General features: G+C 39.0%; 1 protein-coding gene across 1 annotated transcript in view; it reads right to left on the minus strand.

The window, feature by feature from the left end:
• Positions 1-17289, minus strand: part of LOC139735163 (rabphilin-3A-like) — a 78662-nt gene that overhangs the window by 12028 nt on the left and 49345 nt on the right. The window contains exons 4-6 of the mRNA XM_071645924.1: positions 7198-7327; positions 6410-6496; positions 4318-4453 (exon numbers count right to left, since the gene is read on the minus strand). Of these exons, the coding sequence (XP_071502025.1) occupies positions 4318-4453; positions 6410-6496; positions 7198-7327 (353 nt within the window). The remainder of the gene's footprint in view (positions 1-4317; positions 4454-6409; positions 6497-7197; positions 7328-17289) is intronic.

Consider the following 17289-nt stretch of genomic DNA (forward strand, 5'->3'; position numbering starts at 1 on the left):
GGTGGACGCATATTGTTTCGTCAAGGACAATAATGGAAAACCTCACATAATCTCCAACAGAGAATTGTCATATGCGAGTAGAATCTCAGGTTTCAATATTGACAAGCATAATATTTGTTTTACACCACAGCTGCACTCTTTAACTCTCTATGGAGCTGTAGATGGCATCAATTTGCTCCGTTGGTAGACAAGAGTCGGTTTTGCAATTCAACACACATGATGCTTGCTGTGGCTTGCACAAAAACACAAACTGTCTACTGTCTACATGTAAATTCAAAAGACGAATAATCTATCCCAAGAGTTGTCCTGATACAGAGGATTTGGCAGGCTGAAAGTACAGGAAAGAGTGAGAGTATACATGTACTAGCCTTGATAGGCAAATTTTTAAATCATTGCTTGTAGTCAGAATGATTCAGATAGGATTTTTTTAATTCTGAAGGTTTCAAATATGACCACTCACTATAAAACTGGATGCTAACTATACAACAGTTTTGCACCATACTTTGCCCTGCACCATCAGACATAGAAGAAGGAGAAGTGCATGGCAACTACAGGAGGTTTTGGGTTGAGAGAAGGGAAGTGTACAGACATAATACATGATTGAAAATATGTGTGATTTTTAGGAACGCACATATCTAATATGAATAAATAAATAAATAAACCAACCATGGCTATTTGTCAGGAACTGCCTACTTTTCTTGTGACTTTGTAATGATGGAGTATATCTTTCCTTTTAGTAGTCATTTATGTGTGAAAGATTTCCCAGATTACATAATAAAAAGAGCTCCCCAAACACTTTTGTGTGTTCCACAGTCTCTTTGATCTGTTTTTATTGAAATTTAGTGATGTGGACTAATGAAGTGCCTTCCTAGGGAGACATCTTCACTTCTTGTCATTTATGTGTGAAAGAGTTCCCAGATTACATAATAAAAAGAGCTCCCAAAACACTTCATGTGTGTTCCACAAACTCATTGATCTGTTTTTGTTGAAATTTAGTGATGTGGACTAATACTGTAAAGTGCTTTCCCAGGGAGACATCTTTACTTCTTCCATCTGGATGTGTCTTGTGTAATCAGTGATTCTCAAACATGTACATATCAGTATGTGTATATTCAGCTCATGTTTTTTTTTGACAAGACAACAAACTTCAGTTTCATAGAAGTGTTGCTTGACATAAAAGCCACACAAACTCACTGTCATGACTGATATACGTATGCCCAGATGACTTCTAGAATAGTGACCAATATGCAGTTGTGAGCTTCAACTACAGTTTGTGGAATGGAAGAGCTTTTAAAATCCTATCATTACCACTCCTGGTAACCTGGGCCATGTCTCATAAAAAGTTGCAATCGATTCCAATCAATCATAAGTCCCTAAAATCAATCAAAACTTCGCAATTGGTTTCAAATCCATGTCATAAAATATCTTTATACTGGATTGATTGCAAATCTGTTAGATGTTGCTATTGATTCTAAATCAAACACAAGAAATAAAAAAAGGGCAAATTCTAGGTTGCCATGGACATTGCGATCAACCAGTCATTCCTGATGTCAAAAAATGAATAGGGTGTCAATACATAAAAAAAATATGTGACTCTTCATCATGCACATAATTTCAAAGTCACTGGGAATTTAGCTTTGTACTACGAAGATAGCAAAGTTTGGAGTGCTTTTTGCATCAGTGTTACAAAATAAATTCAGTTCATACAGGTCGACTGATTGCAATTTGAGTTTGATCTTTGTATACAATATGAGATGGATATTTGCAATTAACCACAAGTTGAAATCAGTTTCAAATTTTATAAGATGAGGCCCACCCCACAACAAAGTGAATGGCAGTTTGAAAAGGGGGCCCGGTCTAGGGCAGGTCAATTCAGTTGTAGGGTCTCAGCACCGGAAATTTTTTGAGCAAAGCATTCATGGCATGCATTCCCTTCGAATTGGTCTCCTCTGCACAAGCAATGAGACAACTGATGTGATTTGAAAGGATACCACTGAATATAAATAACTTGAAGCTGGAGTCAGCGGGGTGGCACAAATATATTACATCTGAATAGCAGGAATGCATAAAGCTGCTCACTGATGTGGCTTAAGTTGTCAAAACCGTGGGGGAGGTGAATTGATGACATAAGACATGGGAATAACAGCTCACAAATACCACCCCTCCTCATTTTAATGGGAAAGAGGAGGAAAGTGATTACTGAACAAAATCTCAGAGGAGTTATTTTGGGCTTTTACAGGATTAGAAATGTGGGCAAATAAATTAAATACCCCTTCCAGTTGTTTGCAACTTTAATTGTTATTTTCTTCCCAAAACCTGAGTTAATGCATTCTTGGAGCTGTAATTTTTTTTTCCACTTGCTCCACACAAACATAGAGACACACACACAGACACACAGACACACACAGACACAGACACACATACACACAAACACATGCATACACACACACGTGCACAAAAAAAATGATACTGTAAAACGAGCAATGTTGGCGTGCATGTTTGCGAGAGCCAGGATTCGCGAAATTAAAATGCACGCGAAGGCTCTTGTTTATATTATATGCATTGAATGCCTGAGGAACTTCACAAAAATGTCCTGTTGTGAAAAAGACCGTCAGCTACAATTCGCAAAAATTCATGCCACTAGAATATCATGTTTTACAGTATATAGGCCTACATGATAATATTAGGTGCATAAATTTTGTAGCTATTGTAAATAGAAGCTCTGTAACATTGCCATGGCATGAAATTGCTGTATGTAATGATGTGTGCCACAGTCAAAAATGTTTGTTTACTTTATCACACTTGTTTTGCCACAGCTAGGTCTGGTCATAGTCATGGCACGTGAATACTCCGATATAAAGAAAATATTGCAATGGATCTAGCTTTAAGAAGTGATGTGTGTCTGATACTAGAACAAGGCAGCCCTTGGATTTTAAGGTGTAATTTGCATGCAGCATGGGAATGCAAATGGAAGCCATTGCTCGATGTAGCTAAAAGTATGACCTATTGATGATTTGCGAGAAAAGGAGGAATACCAAGAATTCAATGAATGAAATATCTACACACAAAAAAATCTTAATCACACCATTCTATGAAACTGGATTTGTCTTGACAGAGGACTCACATCTTAAAGAACACAAATAAAACGATCAAATTTTGCTTGCTTCGACTCCAAAAGTTTTGCCATACTTTACATGTTTTCAATTTCATATATAACAGTATTCATGAAGCCAAAAAAAAATAGTCCTATCAATCTATATCAAAGTGATTTCACCATTCCCATTAAGAAGTCAATGTATTGAGAATCCTCGGTGCTTCAATGTGTATACTTGTATGATGTCACTAGGAGTGGCACCATGTAAGGATGAGAAATGAGAAAAAGTAGACAGTTCCAACACTAAAGATCGCCCAAAGCAGGAGGTCTTTCAAAGATACTGGACAATAATGGAGAACCTTGATGCAGCTAGGCCATGAGAAGAAAATGTTTGCATGAGGTCATGAACAGGCAGTTTGTGAAATGTCCACTAATCAAGCCATCATTTGGAGTCACAGTTTTTTCTTTTTTTTTTAAATTTCATTTTTCTAAGTTAAACTGTAACAAAAGGAAACAGTTGAAATGATAGAGACAAAAAAATCAGCTTGTGTCCTTGAGCTAACTTACAATCTGATGTGTCTTCACTACCTGTAAAATAATAAAGAAGTACAGTACGGTTCAGATAAAGTGGGATATCGTTCATGATGGACAGGGAACAAATGACCAAAAGAGCTTATGTATGTACTTGGGTATGCCTGCCTCAAAATTATTCTTCTTTTTTTCTCCTCCTCCTCATCCCCCTGTGTGAAAAAGTTGAAATCTAGCAGATGTTTGCGACAGATAATAAACACATAGACTGGAACGCCAGATTGCATAGTAAATTGAATCAGCCAAAATTAAGAAGTAACATTATTATCTACACAATGCACATCACTTAAAAGTTGATAAGATGCAAATTTATTTCTTTTAATGCCAATATGTTTGAATTTAAAAGACAAATCGAAGGAGGCATGACTTGATTTATGAATAAATCTTACATAGGGTAGTAAACCTTAATCCAAAGTGCAATAATTATTCTTTATTCAAGAGAAAATCATAGCCAGGAGCAAGTTTTAAATCGCAACGTATCTCCTGATATTACTTCTGGACTATAACTTCCGATTCATGGCACTATGAGACATCACTCCACATGAAAAAAAAAAGAAGCAAACTCACAACCTGCAATCTAAATACATATTGTGGGACATCGTGTCTATGAGTTGCCATGGCGATGCCACACCTACCTCTCCTTCTCCTCATGGGTGGGACCTCTGTCCTCCGGAAGCTGCCGGGGTATCTGTGATGCATGTCGGATTTCTTCTCGGGAATGGTGTACTTTGGTAGAGACTTGAAGAACCAAGCTCCCGATCTCTTCCATAACTACAAACAGTTACAAAAACTGATTTAGTGTTCAAAGTCCAGGGCCCCACTTCATAAAAGATGTTAGGATAGCAACTCTTCCTGGAATGGCAACATCCCATAGCAACAGCCAATCAGGAAGCTAGATTCTTTTCATTACCTTGACAATTGCCATTCCAGCAAAAGTTGCTATCATATCAACTTTTTATGAAATGGGGCCTACGTGTTATCTAAAAATATGAAAACTCTCTCCCTCTGATTCAACAACTTGCCTTTGCTGAATGTTGGCTTTTTTTTCTTCCAAAAGTGATGACCACAACATTTTACCTAACCATCTGAATTAACTACTATTCCTCTGTAGTCACTGACAAAATAAAACTGGCTCCACACTAAAAAGACAAGGAATTTATATCACTGGCCTACATGTACATCCACACTGTGTCAATATACTGCACACACACATTTTTCATTCATGTTGCCAATACTGAGGCACAACGAGATGAACCAAATGGGAATAAATTTGCACACTGAAGTAACAGGAATCTTACTCATCTCCCATACGGTACTATTAATAAATATGTACAATAACAGGAACACATGAATGTAAGAAGCATTTCCTCTCCCAAGTGCCTCCATGAAAAAAAAAAGGAGGGAGAAAAATGTGAATACTCCTACTAAAGAAGAAACATATATAATCCTCTAATGTTGCATTTCTGACAGATATGCCTATTTTCAGGGACTGAAAAATGCCCTTGCCAATGAAATAAATTTATTGGTAATCAGAATTAAGGACTTTTACTTAAATTGTCATTTCAATGTAAATTCTAACCCCAAACTGAACCTGGTTAAAAATCCATCATTGACTATTCAAAATAAAAGCATGAGAGCTGTGGTTTGGTTTTGGTTTTGGTTTTGGTTTTGGTCTCTTTTTTTTCTTTTTTTTTGTGGGGTAAAAATAAACATGGTGAGGCTTCTACAATCATGCAAAAATAAAATCCCTTGCTCCTCCTGTCAGCTTCAATAGAGAGTGCCATGTGCAAGAAAAAATAAATCACTACAAAATTCACTTGAGGTGATTCAAATTGACCCCATATCTGGAATGCACAGGAGATATGAAGCATACATGTAACTTGCTCCCTACATGTCCATGCACCCAGTACTGGACCTCCGTTAGCATGCATGTTGAATCACGTGTGCAATAGTTATGCACTCATGATTTTCATACCCCACTGCTTGACTGATTTAACCCTTTAAGTATCTACCAGCATTCAGTATTCAGTATTCTATCCAAACTTGATGAGTTATAAATTTAGCAAGCTTACACATGTGTAGCAATGTGCCTCAGTCCAAAAGAAGGTCATATGGAGACATAGGAGGGATAAGGGGATTAGTTAATCTCTATTCATTGAAAAATAATTTCAAGACACCCTTGCTAAATGGCAAAGAGAGCACTAGGCATGCATGCCAGTCAGCAAACAAAATGCAGTGTACAGGATAAACAATCTATTAAAGGTGCATGGTCCCTGTGTTTTAGTCAAATGCGTACGCGGGCGCACAGCGCAAGTTTCCTCTGGAGACCTACGCTATTGACTCCTCTTTAGCGCTTACGCTTTGGCCCACTTCCCCGAGTCCGAAGAAGTCCGATCCACTGTAGTCAGTGGTCCGTTCACAGTTCGGGTCATGATTCGGCTGAGAGGAATGACAGCTTTAGCAAACTTCTTTTGTGAAGTCATAATAAGAAGCACATATGCACGCACCCTGGCATTACTACAGACTGCGCGATGCGCAGAGAAGACAACGAAGGCAACGTTACTTAGCAACACTTACGCACTTTACTCTTGATGATAGCTCAACTTCGGTGATCTTCGTATCAATGCTAACCGTGATTGGCAGTATCATCAACAGTGCCCTCTAGACTACCGGGACTATGCCCCTTTAAAATTTCCAACCACTGAGCCTCTGTTATTGTCAACCCACCTCTCTTGTTTCGCTGCATATCTTACACAGCAGAATGGGCTGCTTGAAGCTGTTGGTTGTGTCCACGCCACACTTGGAGCACACAGCCTTCAGACAATCATAACATTGTACAGAGATGAGTGAGATATTGATATACATTGTGGCAAATCTTTTGGGTAGATGAGTAGTAGGATGGACTAATACATACATGTACAAACACACACACACATACAAATAGATGTAGATAGAGAGATAGATAGATATGGGGAGATAAATATATGGAAATATATGAATAATATTAAACAGAAATGTAAATCTATTGGGCCCTCTATTTTTTGAGCTCATGAAGCAGAAAGGATATTTGCTCACCTACTTTTGTTCAAGTGTAGATTTCCTTCCATAATCTTTACCATTAATCACCATATCATATATTTTAACTCGGATTACAAACTTATGATAAAAAAGGATGTTACAAAGGATATTTGCCATATCTTGTTCTTCTCTTCTGCTTTTACTGAAGAGTTAATATCCTTCAATGAGCTTTGCCACTACAAGTGATCAGTAAAATGCACATTGCTACCATATCATTTTTTTTCTTTCAAAATGGATTACAAACTTACAAATATGATATTTTTCTGACCACAATTTTCATTACATTACATTTCTGCCCTGTATTTATAAAAGGGAGAATTAGGGATCCTACAGATAATAAAGAAAAAAGAACATATGACAAAAAAAAAAAAATTATTGAGGTACCTTATCAAATGCATTGCACATTAATGAGGGCAGGGGAAACATAGGCATCTTACCTTGTAGCAGTCATAACAGGTCATGGGCGATGCCCCTAGCAACCCAAACTCATCACCACAAAGAATGCACTGGGTGGTGCCGTTTCCAAGGGAGTTTTTCTTCATGTTGTCTAGCTTGTCCACCAGACGTCTGTCAGAGGAATTGAGGTGAAAAAAGGAAATATTTGTTTAAAGACACATTCGAAAATCAAAGGAAATTTGAAATGTTGCCTTCACATCAGAAACATTTTTACATATTCATATCATACAACACACACACATGTAGAGTATATAGTATATCGGCACTTGACACTAACTTTTTTCTGTGGTGGCCCATTTGGGCCATTAAAATCTTTAAATCTGAACTTTTGGTGCCCCCCCCCCCAAAAAAAAAAGAAAGAAGTAGTGGCCTGAAATAAACGGAAACATAACAATCCATTATCAGGCCATTAAAAGATAGCCTTCTGGGAAGTTTGGTGGTCCAACATCAAATTTTTAGTAGCCCATGAGTCATTATAAATGTATACAGAGCTTAGCATCGAAATCATGTTTAACAATACTAAATCATATCCAACATCATTGTCATGGTGTTGCACCGGTCATACTCAGATGAACAACGACTACGATAATTCACAATTCTGTTAATCTAATTGTCGAATAAGGACATCGATGCTTTCATGGGTCTGTGCAGGGCTCATCACAGTGGCCTAAGGCTGGATGTGCATAATGTAATTATCATTGCAGGGAGACTACATCACCCTCGAGGGAGATTTCAGCCCCAACCACACTGACACTTCACGCTTCATTCAATTACCAATTAATTGGGCAAACAGCGCCTTGCGAGAATTTTTTTTTTTTTTCGATTTGTGTAAAAAGAAAGAAAGGAACAGATGCATGAATATCATCTGGCATGTAATCACCAGCATGTCTGATTTTGGCACCCAGACATACTTAAAACATGCTTCCATAGACACAGAATTGTATTACACAAAGCAAGATAGCAGACATATGGGTGTGCATGTAGCGACAGATAACTCAATATTTATCATTCTGTTTTGCTCATTTTGCTCACAAATCATATCAATTGTCTTGCCAGTTTCCTAAATATCCTGTCCCCATCACATAACAGGTTAACATATGAAATTAAACAAAATGAAAATGGCTTGATTGATTCATTGAGAGTCAAATCATGCTTGAGTTTTATTTACGAATTCATACTCATTCAACAGTTCTGTTTGAAAATATCTGTCATTTTTCTCAATGTTGAAAATAATTTCAGAGCCAGAGTACAAGTATACCTCAAGAAACTGCTAGATATCATCATCATCATCATCATCACCATCATCATCATCATCATCAATATCATCATCATCATCATCATCATCAACATCATTATCATGATATCATCAATATCATTATCATAGTTATAACCGTTATAATCCTTTTCATTATTATCCCGTGAATTCTCTCCACGGAAGACTCAGATCATTGCTTCTTTTTGCTCCACCTAGTAAAAGCTAATTAAAACGTCTCCCACTTCCCTACAATTATTGCAGATATATGTCCCTGACATTTCAGTTCAGTAACAAGTCAATGCCTTTTAACAAAAAGAAAGAGAGAAAAAAAGTATATCAGATGATCACAACTACCGGTGAACTAAAGACCAGGATAATTACACTGCACACTTTCACGGTGCTGTGTGACACACATATAAACTAAGTCATGCAAACTCAATTAAAAAATAGAATTGGTAAATCAACAGACACTCTCGAGCAGCTCTTAGATGATGAAATGAGGCTGAGTCGGTGGGTGTAAGGGCCTCCCTTGCCCTCCTTATTGGCTGACACACTTATATGTAACAACAGACAGCTGTAAAATGCACACAGGGTTTATGCAAGCATTGTGTTAGTTTCCACTAAGTCCAATACAATCAACCCAACATATCAGGTCACCCATCCCACAATATCTATATCAGTGGCGGATCCAGAGGGGGGCACAACCGGCGCACGCCTCCTTTTTTGGGGGGATAAAAACAAAAGAAATAAAAAGAATAAAAACGAAACGAAACCCGGAAGTGGCACCAGAAATGTTAGTTGTGCCCCCCTTTACAGAATTCCTGGATCTGCCCTTGTATATATATATCTATAATTGGTGGGCCTTCCTTTGGTCGAGGGTTGCCTAGTGAGCAAAATTTTCACTGGCACTCTCAAGAATATATTTTTGAATATTATTGACTGCATATTTAAAAGATGATTTGCCGAAAAACACTCAGCAGTCATTATTATCTAAAGAAAAAAAAGATATCTGATTAACACTCAAATGTTTTCTCTTTCTTGTGTTTCATACACCGTATTCTATACTGTAAAACATGATATATTCGCGGCACGAAATTTTCGCAAATTGGAGCCGATGGCCTTTTTCGTGGCAAGAAATTTTCGCAAATTGCCTCTTGCGTTCAATGCATATAGTGTAGATAAGAAAGTTTGCATGCATTTTAATTTCGCAAATCTTGGCGCTCGCGAAATTCGCAAAATTAAAATGCACGCGAACATTTCTCGTTTTACAGTATCACATGCCAGCACGGCATTATCACCATATCTCTGATTTATAGCGCCATCAACGAGGCAGCACGATCATATAGATCGCTCTTAAGTTTTCGTCTCTTTTTCTGACTTTTCGTGAGTTTCATGTCGGTAGTAGTGCATTAAATGGCAAAAGAGATTCTCTAGTACAGTTCTGTCATTTGTTGGACTGTTGAGTTGACTTCTTGGTCGCTGATTTTCGAGCCATGAAGACCCGCTGTGTGCTTCCATATTGGCAGAAACAACTATCAGAACAGCAGCACGAGACACCGGGTGACTTCCCCGTGGGGTTAAGCCCAGCTTACTCCCCTGTCTGACTCTGTCAACTTGAACTCATGCTGTATACGGTCTTCCTACTCTGGACTTTTATTGTCCAGTGCCCTTTCAAACGCGAAGCAGTGACTACAGCTCTTTGTGAAGAACTGAATGGAACGATTATGTCTTATCCTTGCGACGTTCATTCAGCTGTGTCGACCGTGAGTGGACGATCTTGTCCTACTTTACGTTACACAAAAAGACAGCTCTTTGACATTAAGCGCTCCATCAGAAATACAAGACTGAATCGCATAGACGATAGTCTTTGGCGAGACTTACTGGACATCAACATCGCTAAATGCCGCACCGCTAGAGCAGGTAAAAAGCGATCAAATAAGGCACAGACTGCTAAAGTCTATAATGTTCGTCCCCTTTTATCAGCAAATATACGAGAACCGCACATCAGCGAGAGGACCAGAAGCGAAAGCAACCTCTTAAGAGTGGATACCTCTGGAAATAAGCAAAGCGCAGTCCATTACACTCGTCTTGCTTTATGGAACGCAAGATCGTTGAAAGCCAGAGGAAGAGGCACATCTGTATGTGACTTTGTGGTAAATAACGAGATTGATATCCTGGCTCTGACTGAGACTTGGCTCACCAACACAAGTCGAGATCATCATGTGTTAGCTACAATAAGAAAGACACTTCTGAATTATGACTTCCATCAGGTTCCCCGTACATCAGGTAAAGGCGGTGGCGTTGGTGTACTGCTCCACAAGGGTTTTACCGTGGCGGCCAATGATCAACGGAACTTTTCATCTTTTGAGTACAGTGACTTGCTGATTACATCACCTACTGGCAGCATCCGTCTAGTCACTCTGTATAGACCACCTACTAGCAAGAAGAACAAGTCTACCATAAGCGCTTTCTGTGAGGAGTTCTCTTCTCTCCTTGAAGTCCTTGAAACTTCAAACCATCCACTGCTCGTTTTAGGAGATTTCAACATCCACGTGGACAACTCAGCTGATCATGGCTCAATGACATTTCTGCGCCTCTTGGACACTATGGGTTTCTGCAATCACGTCTTTTTTCCAACACACGTAAACCACCATACCCTTGATCTCATAATCACCAGGAGAGGTGATTCCATTCTGACTGATGTGCTGTCTGATCAATCGTTGCCTTCTGATCACTTCGCAGTTACCTGCAATCTACATCTCTCTAGACCGCCTCACATTCAACGGAAATTCAAGTCTAGGTCGTTGAATAGCGTAAATGTTGCGGAACTTCGGACTGATATACGGTCCTCCACAGTTGTCAACGATCCCTCAGAAGATCCGGAAGTTTTAGCTGATCAATATAACAGTGACCTCCGCTCCATTCTTGATAGGCATGCGCCGGAAGTTCAGAGAACTATTACACTTCGTCCGCAAGCACCCTGGTACAACGAACACCTTAGGAAAGCCAAGCAAGAACGCAGAAGATTAGAACGACGATTCCTGAAGCCAAATTCACTACAGATCGATAAAGAGATGTACGCAAAGCAGTGCAAGGCGTACAATTCTCTGCTGTATGAGACCAAGCAGTTATATTTTCGAGACAAGATAAAAAACTCAGATGAGAAGCAACTTTTTCGACTGATTAATGACCTAACATCACCGGAAGTAGTGTCACGCATAGCTGAGCATCATTGTCCTGAGAAACTGGCACGAGATTTCAGCGAATTCTTCACAGCGAAGATCCACCGTCTTCATAACAGCATCGGTCATGAGATGTATGATGACCTCTCAATATCTCCACAGCTAACGCAACACCAGTTCTCCAGTTTTGAGGTGGTTTCAGAAGCTCAAGTCTTGTTGATGGTAAAGTCATCGTCATCAGCGTCATGCGAACTTGACCCGCTTCCAACACTCTTGATCAGACGTTGCATTCCTGACCTGACTGCAGTCATCACCAAGTTCATCAACTGCAGCTTGCAGGCAGGTACTGTTCCGTCAGCTTTGAAGAGGTCTATAGTCACCCCTAGGCTGAAAAAACCTGAACTCTCTGTAAACGATCTTGGAAACTTTAGACCTATCTCCAACATCCCTTACCTTTCTAAGATCTTGGAACGGGCCGCACTGGAGCAACTTCAGGAGTACCTAGACGAATGCAATCTACTATCTCCTACCCAGTCTGCATATCGCCGGCATTACAGTGTAGAAACCGCCCTTGTACGAGTGCAGAATGATTGCTTGCGAGCCCTGGACAATCATCAAGAGGTCGTCATAGTGCTTCTTGATTTTTCAGCAGCCTTTGACACGGTTGACCACCAGATACTCCTTGATCGAATGTCACGTGAATTCGGCATATCAGGCAGTGCGCTTGAGTGGATGAGATCATATCTCGAGGGCAGGAGCCATGTTGTCAAGGTAAAAGAGAGTGCATCACCTCGGGTTCAGGACTCCTGTGGCGTTCCGCAAGGATCGGTTCTCGGACCCCTTCTCTTCTCGCTTTATACGACACCAATCTATGACATCATCTCCACTCATGGTCTGCAATCAATGATCTATGCAGATGACGTCCAAGTGTACACGTCATTTTCACCATCGGAACGGGAATCGGCACTACAAAAGATCCACGACTGCATTGCTGACATTCGGTCCTGGTCGATGCGAAACAAACTAGTCATCAATGATGATAAGACAGAACTTCTGCATCTATCATCTAAGTTCCTCGAAAGGCCCCCAGGAGTCGAACTGACCGTAGGCGACACAGTCATTGAGGAGAAATGTGAGGTTAGGAACCTGGGAGTCTCCATTGATAACACCTTATCACGAGAATCACAGATGAACAGTACTTGCCGATCCGCCATGGCAGCTATCAGGAAGATCTCTCCAATACGCACTGTCCTAGATCGTGGCACCACCCTCAGACTTATTCATGCTTTTGTCACGTCAAGACTGGACGCATGTAATGCACTTCTCGGTAACGCACATGCAAAAACCATCACTAAGCTCCAACGGGTACAAAACATAGCAGCAAGAATCACAGAAAGGGCGACCACACACACCAGTACCAAACTTCTCCTCAGAAACCTCCACTGGCTCCCTGTCTGCAAGCGTGTAGAATACAAAATACTTCTTCTCACATACAAAGCACTCACTGGTGAAGCTCCATCCTACATTTCTGACCTCATCCACGTCTACACACCTCCTCGTGCTCTCCGGTCACAACACCAACTACTTCTTCAAGTCCCCCGCTTCAACACTCAATACTATGGCTCAAGTTCCTTTTCTGTCATGGCACCCACCCTATGGAACACCTTACCCAACTCTGTTCGCACCGCACCAACACAAGAGACTTTCAAAACTAAACTAAAGACGTATTTATTTAATCAATACTTTGATCATTTTTCTTAATCTCTTTATTGTTGTTGTAGTCAGTTGTATTGTATTACATAATATGTATTTTCTAATTGTATTGTTATTATAGAAAATTTTGTAAAGCGAATAGAGACTTCAGTGTAACATGCGCTATATAAGCAGAATGTATTATTATTCACCAAAAATCACAGTGCATGTTGTTGATAGAACATGTGCATGTCAAGCTCACAGGAAATGCCAGAATCACATAGCTCTTCAGTATAGGCTCATTCACCAATAGGGTGCAAAATTAAATCGTTCAACTATCAAATGTCAAACATCTTTACAGCATGCCTTTAAGGGCATATTATACCATTTGAAGATGAAACAAAAACCCAGCACTACTGCTTCAAAATAGTTCTAAAATGTGAGCTTGGGATAGATACAACCAATGTAAAAATTTGAACCAGTTAAATTGCTGGTAATTATAATATTGTTAAATATACAAAATGTGATCAATAGTTATAATAAAATATTCCCAGACAAAACTGTCTACAGTTATGGTTTAATGAGAAAAATAGTGAAATCTCCTCATCCAATTTCAGTCTTTGCAAAAAAAATCATATGGTAGGTTGATTTGTGATACAACTGACATATACTATATGCATCAAAAGTGATATCTTGAACATTTTTCAAATCACTGCTCCCAAAGGTAAACAGGACCTTTAAGAAAAAAGATGTGACAAAAAAGAAAAGTGGAACGCCAACAGAGTAAACATGTTTGTTCACGAGGGGTGGATAAAACATCTCTTCTTGATGTGCAGCCTAGAGTAAAGAGTTTGTTTGACGTCTGGCCATGCAAGAAGACTTAACTGGTCGTCCCCTCATATTCTGGGATCAGACTGACGTCACTTGATACCCACACAGATCTGTTCCAAATTTGGCCACGAGTTGCATGTCATCTCCTCAAAATTCTGGGATCAAACTGACGTCAGTGCATCCATGGATGAATTCAAAATTTCCGAGTTTGGCTACAAATTTGCATATATATATATATCATCGTGCGATTTGCGTAAATATTGCCTACAGGTGCAAACAGCTATATCCTGTTTTTGACGGAGTGAAAATGTTTACCTATTCACATCTTTCATGGAGCACTTTCAGTCATGGATGAATGTGAATTTTATGGAATACAAAACATTTGTCCAATCTTGAAAGAGAGTGCAAAGTGTTTGTAATATCTTCAACAGGTCTAAGAAATATGACATCCATATTCCATGGAACACTTTTCTGCACATTAGCATCTACTGGTCAATTTTCTGACATGATCTGTTTTTACATTTGGTTGTGTGAGTGAGGGTGTGTGTGTTATGGAGTATGTGCATGTGTGTGTGTGTGTGTGTGTGCAAGCACATGTTTGTGTTTGTTTGTTTCTTTGTTTGTTTGTTTGTTTGGTTTTTTTTTTTGGGGGGGGGGGGTTAGAGGGATAAGTACAGTAGAGCTTCAAATGTCACAAGATCTTAACTTGACAGTAATGGCTGTTACCCCACCCCTTCACCCTTTTAATTCTGTAGGTTTCTTTCTTTTTTTTCAAGAGGAGCTGTGAAGAGTCCATTAAAAACATATCACATGGTCAGCTGGAACAAGAACAAATCTGCCCCTTAACACACAATGTGTTTCTGCATTGGTTCTACTGTGATATTTGGTTTTTTTTTTAATGTAATGAAAATAAAAACGAATAAAATTACAAGGAAAATCATGGCGAGTTAGCAAAACTCAAACTACAGACAAAAGGGCTCAAGGAAAGGCAGTGCATTATGGTTAGCAGGCATTGTATCATGCAGATGTACTGCACTATATCCATCATGGCTGCTGTATAAAGTCTGGAGTCTGGATTTTGTAGCATCAGCCAATCTCAAAGTCTTGTACGGTGTACGATATTTTGCAACGTCGGCCAAGAAAGCGAGGAGAGGACTACGTGATGTGGTTGATCATGAGGATTATTTCTCCAGGCTGCCTGTAATTTCAGAGCTGTCATGAGTGACTCCTCAGACAAATCTACCACATCAGGCCACACCTCCCACTCCACAGCACTCCTCCTCCCCTCCCCAAAGATATGACATTATGGACTTGGAGGGTTGCCATGGTAACCAATCATGTGGGATTAAGACCAAGTGAAGCATGATGAGAGAGACAAAAGCTATTAAAAATAAAAGGTCACATCAATCGAGTGATGGGAAGCTTACTGGGGTTATATCAATATACAACAATAAAGTCTATGTGTCCCTTTTCAGGGCATAGATATGATTGTGCCATAGCAAGAATATCCTGTGAAGATGGCACCATTATTTTCAATTACAGAAATAGTGGAAAAAGAATGAAAAAATAATGCACAATTTTGCAACATCCAGAGAAGGACTGAAGACAGAGTTAGGGCAATAAAACTGTTTCCCATGAAGACACAATCATCCTTATTGAAAGTCAGACTGCCATAAAAACACAATGATCTCAATTCTACATCAAAATGATTTAAATTGGATTCGAAGAAATGATCAAGATCTACTACACTATGAACAAAAGGAGGTCAAAAGATGGAAAAAAGCACAAAAAAGTTTGAACATGGTCATTTACTCTAGCTTGAATACTTTGCAGTAACACAGGAATATTGAAAATAAGTTGTTATTATTTTAAACCAATTTATAACATGTATGGACATTTGTCATACTTAACTCTGAGAGTTACGAAATAATACAACCTGTAATATCTTTTGAAGGTGTGAACTCAGTCACTATAGCCATTTACTCCCAATGAAATGCTTTGCAATAATGAAGCGATAAAAAAATAAGTTGCAACTATTTAAAACCAATATATAACATTGTATGGACATTTGCCAAACTTATAGGGATAGTACAGCAGGGTGGTCCACGAGGGGTTTTAGCATGTCGCTGCAACATGCTAAAATTCTTGTGCAACATCCTAAAAAGCCAGCAACATGCTATGCAACATCCTCAAGAATTTGCAACAAGCTCAAAGTAAAAGTATTCAAAAATGTGCAAAACATGTGCATAACATAAGAAACATCAAACTACCAGGTACTTCAGATATTTGTGTGCAAAACATGAGAGAGAACAATGAATGTAAGCAGCACAAATAGAGATAAGCAGCAAAATATTGCGTACTATGTACTCTTCGTGTGCGCTCCGCGCATATTCAATTTCTGCAATATTCTCAGATTCTGAGCTTGCAACATGCTAAAATTTCAAGTTGTGGACCACCCTGGTACAGTATTGGTGGAGATGAGAATTGGGCTTTTAACTTTTTGCGAGATACCAAGAAAACACTTATGAAATAGTACAGAGCATACCATTTTAAGAGGAATTCAAAGTTTATTTGTTGAAAATCGGGTTGGGAATGACTGAAACATACAAAAAACAAAGTAAAACAAAGCAATCGTAATAAAAGTGTGGGTCCCACACTTTATTAGAATCGCTCTGTTTCAACATCTCAGCCATTTCAAAACCAATTTTTATCAATTAAACATTGAATTCCTCACAGAATCACATGCTCTGTCATATTTCATAAGAGGTTTCTTATTATCTCACCAAAAAATGTCAGAAACCTGAAATTAGGTCTCAACCAAAACTATACAATCCCTCTAACTCTTGAGAGTTACAAAATGATATAACCTGTGACATCTTCTGAAGATGCAAACTGAGTCATCTCCTCTTTTTATCACTTGCCAGCAGGTATGTTTAAAGGAATGATATAGTTTTGGTTGAGACAGGACTTCAGGCTTCCAACCTTTTTTGCAAGATTATGACAAATCTCAATATGAAAGAGCACACAATTCTAAGAGGAATTCAAATTCATTTTACATAAATTGGTTCTGAAATGGCTGAAATATCCGAAAAGCAAAGAGGTCCATTTATTTG

The sequence above is a fragment of the Diadema antillarum genome, unplaced genomic scaffold (assembly GCF_040938485.1).
Source record: "Diadema antillarum isolate AM-2024a unplaced genomic scaffold, OU_Dant_1.0 seq00000565_RagTag, whole genome shotgun sequence".
In the NCBI taxonomy this organism is placed as follows: domain Eukaryota; kingdom Metazoa; phylum Echinodermata; class Echinoidea; order Diadematoida; family Diadematidae; genus Diadema; species Diadema antillarum.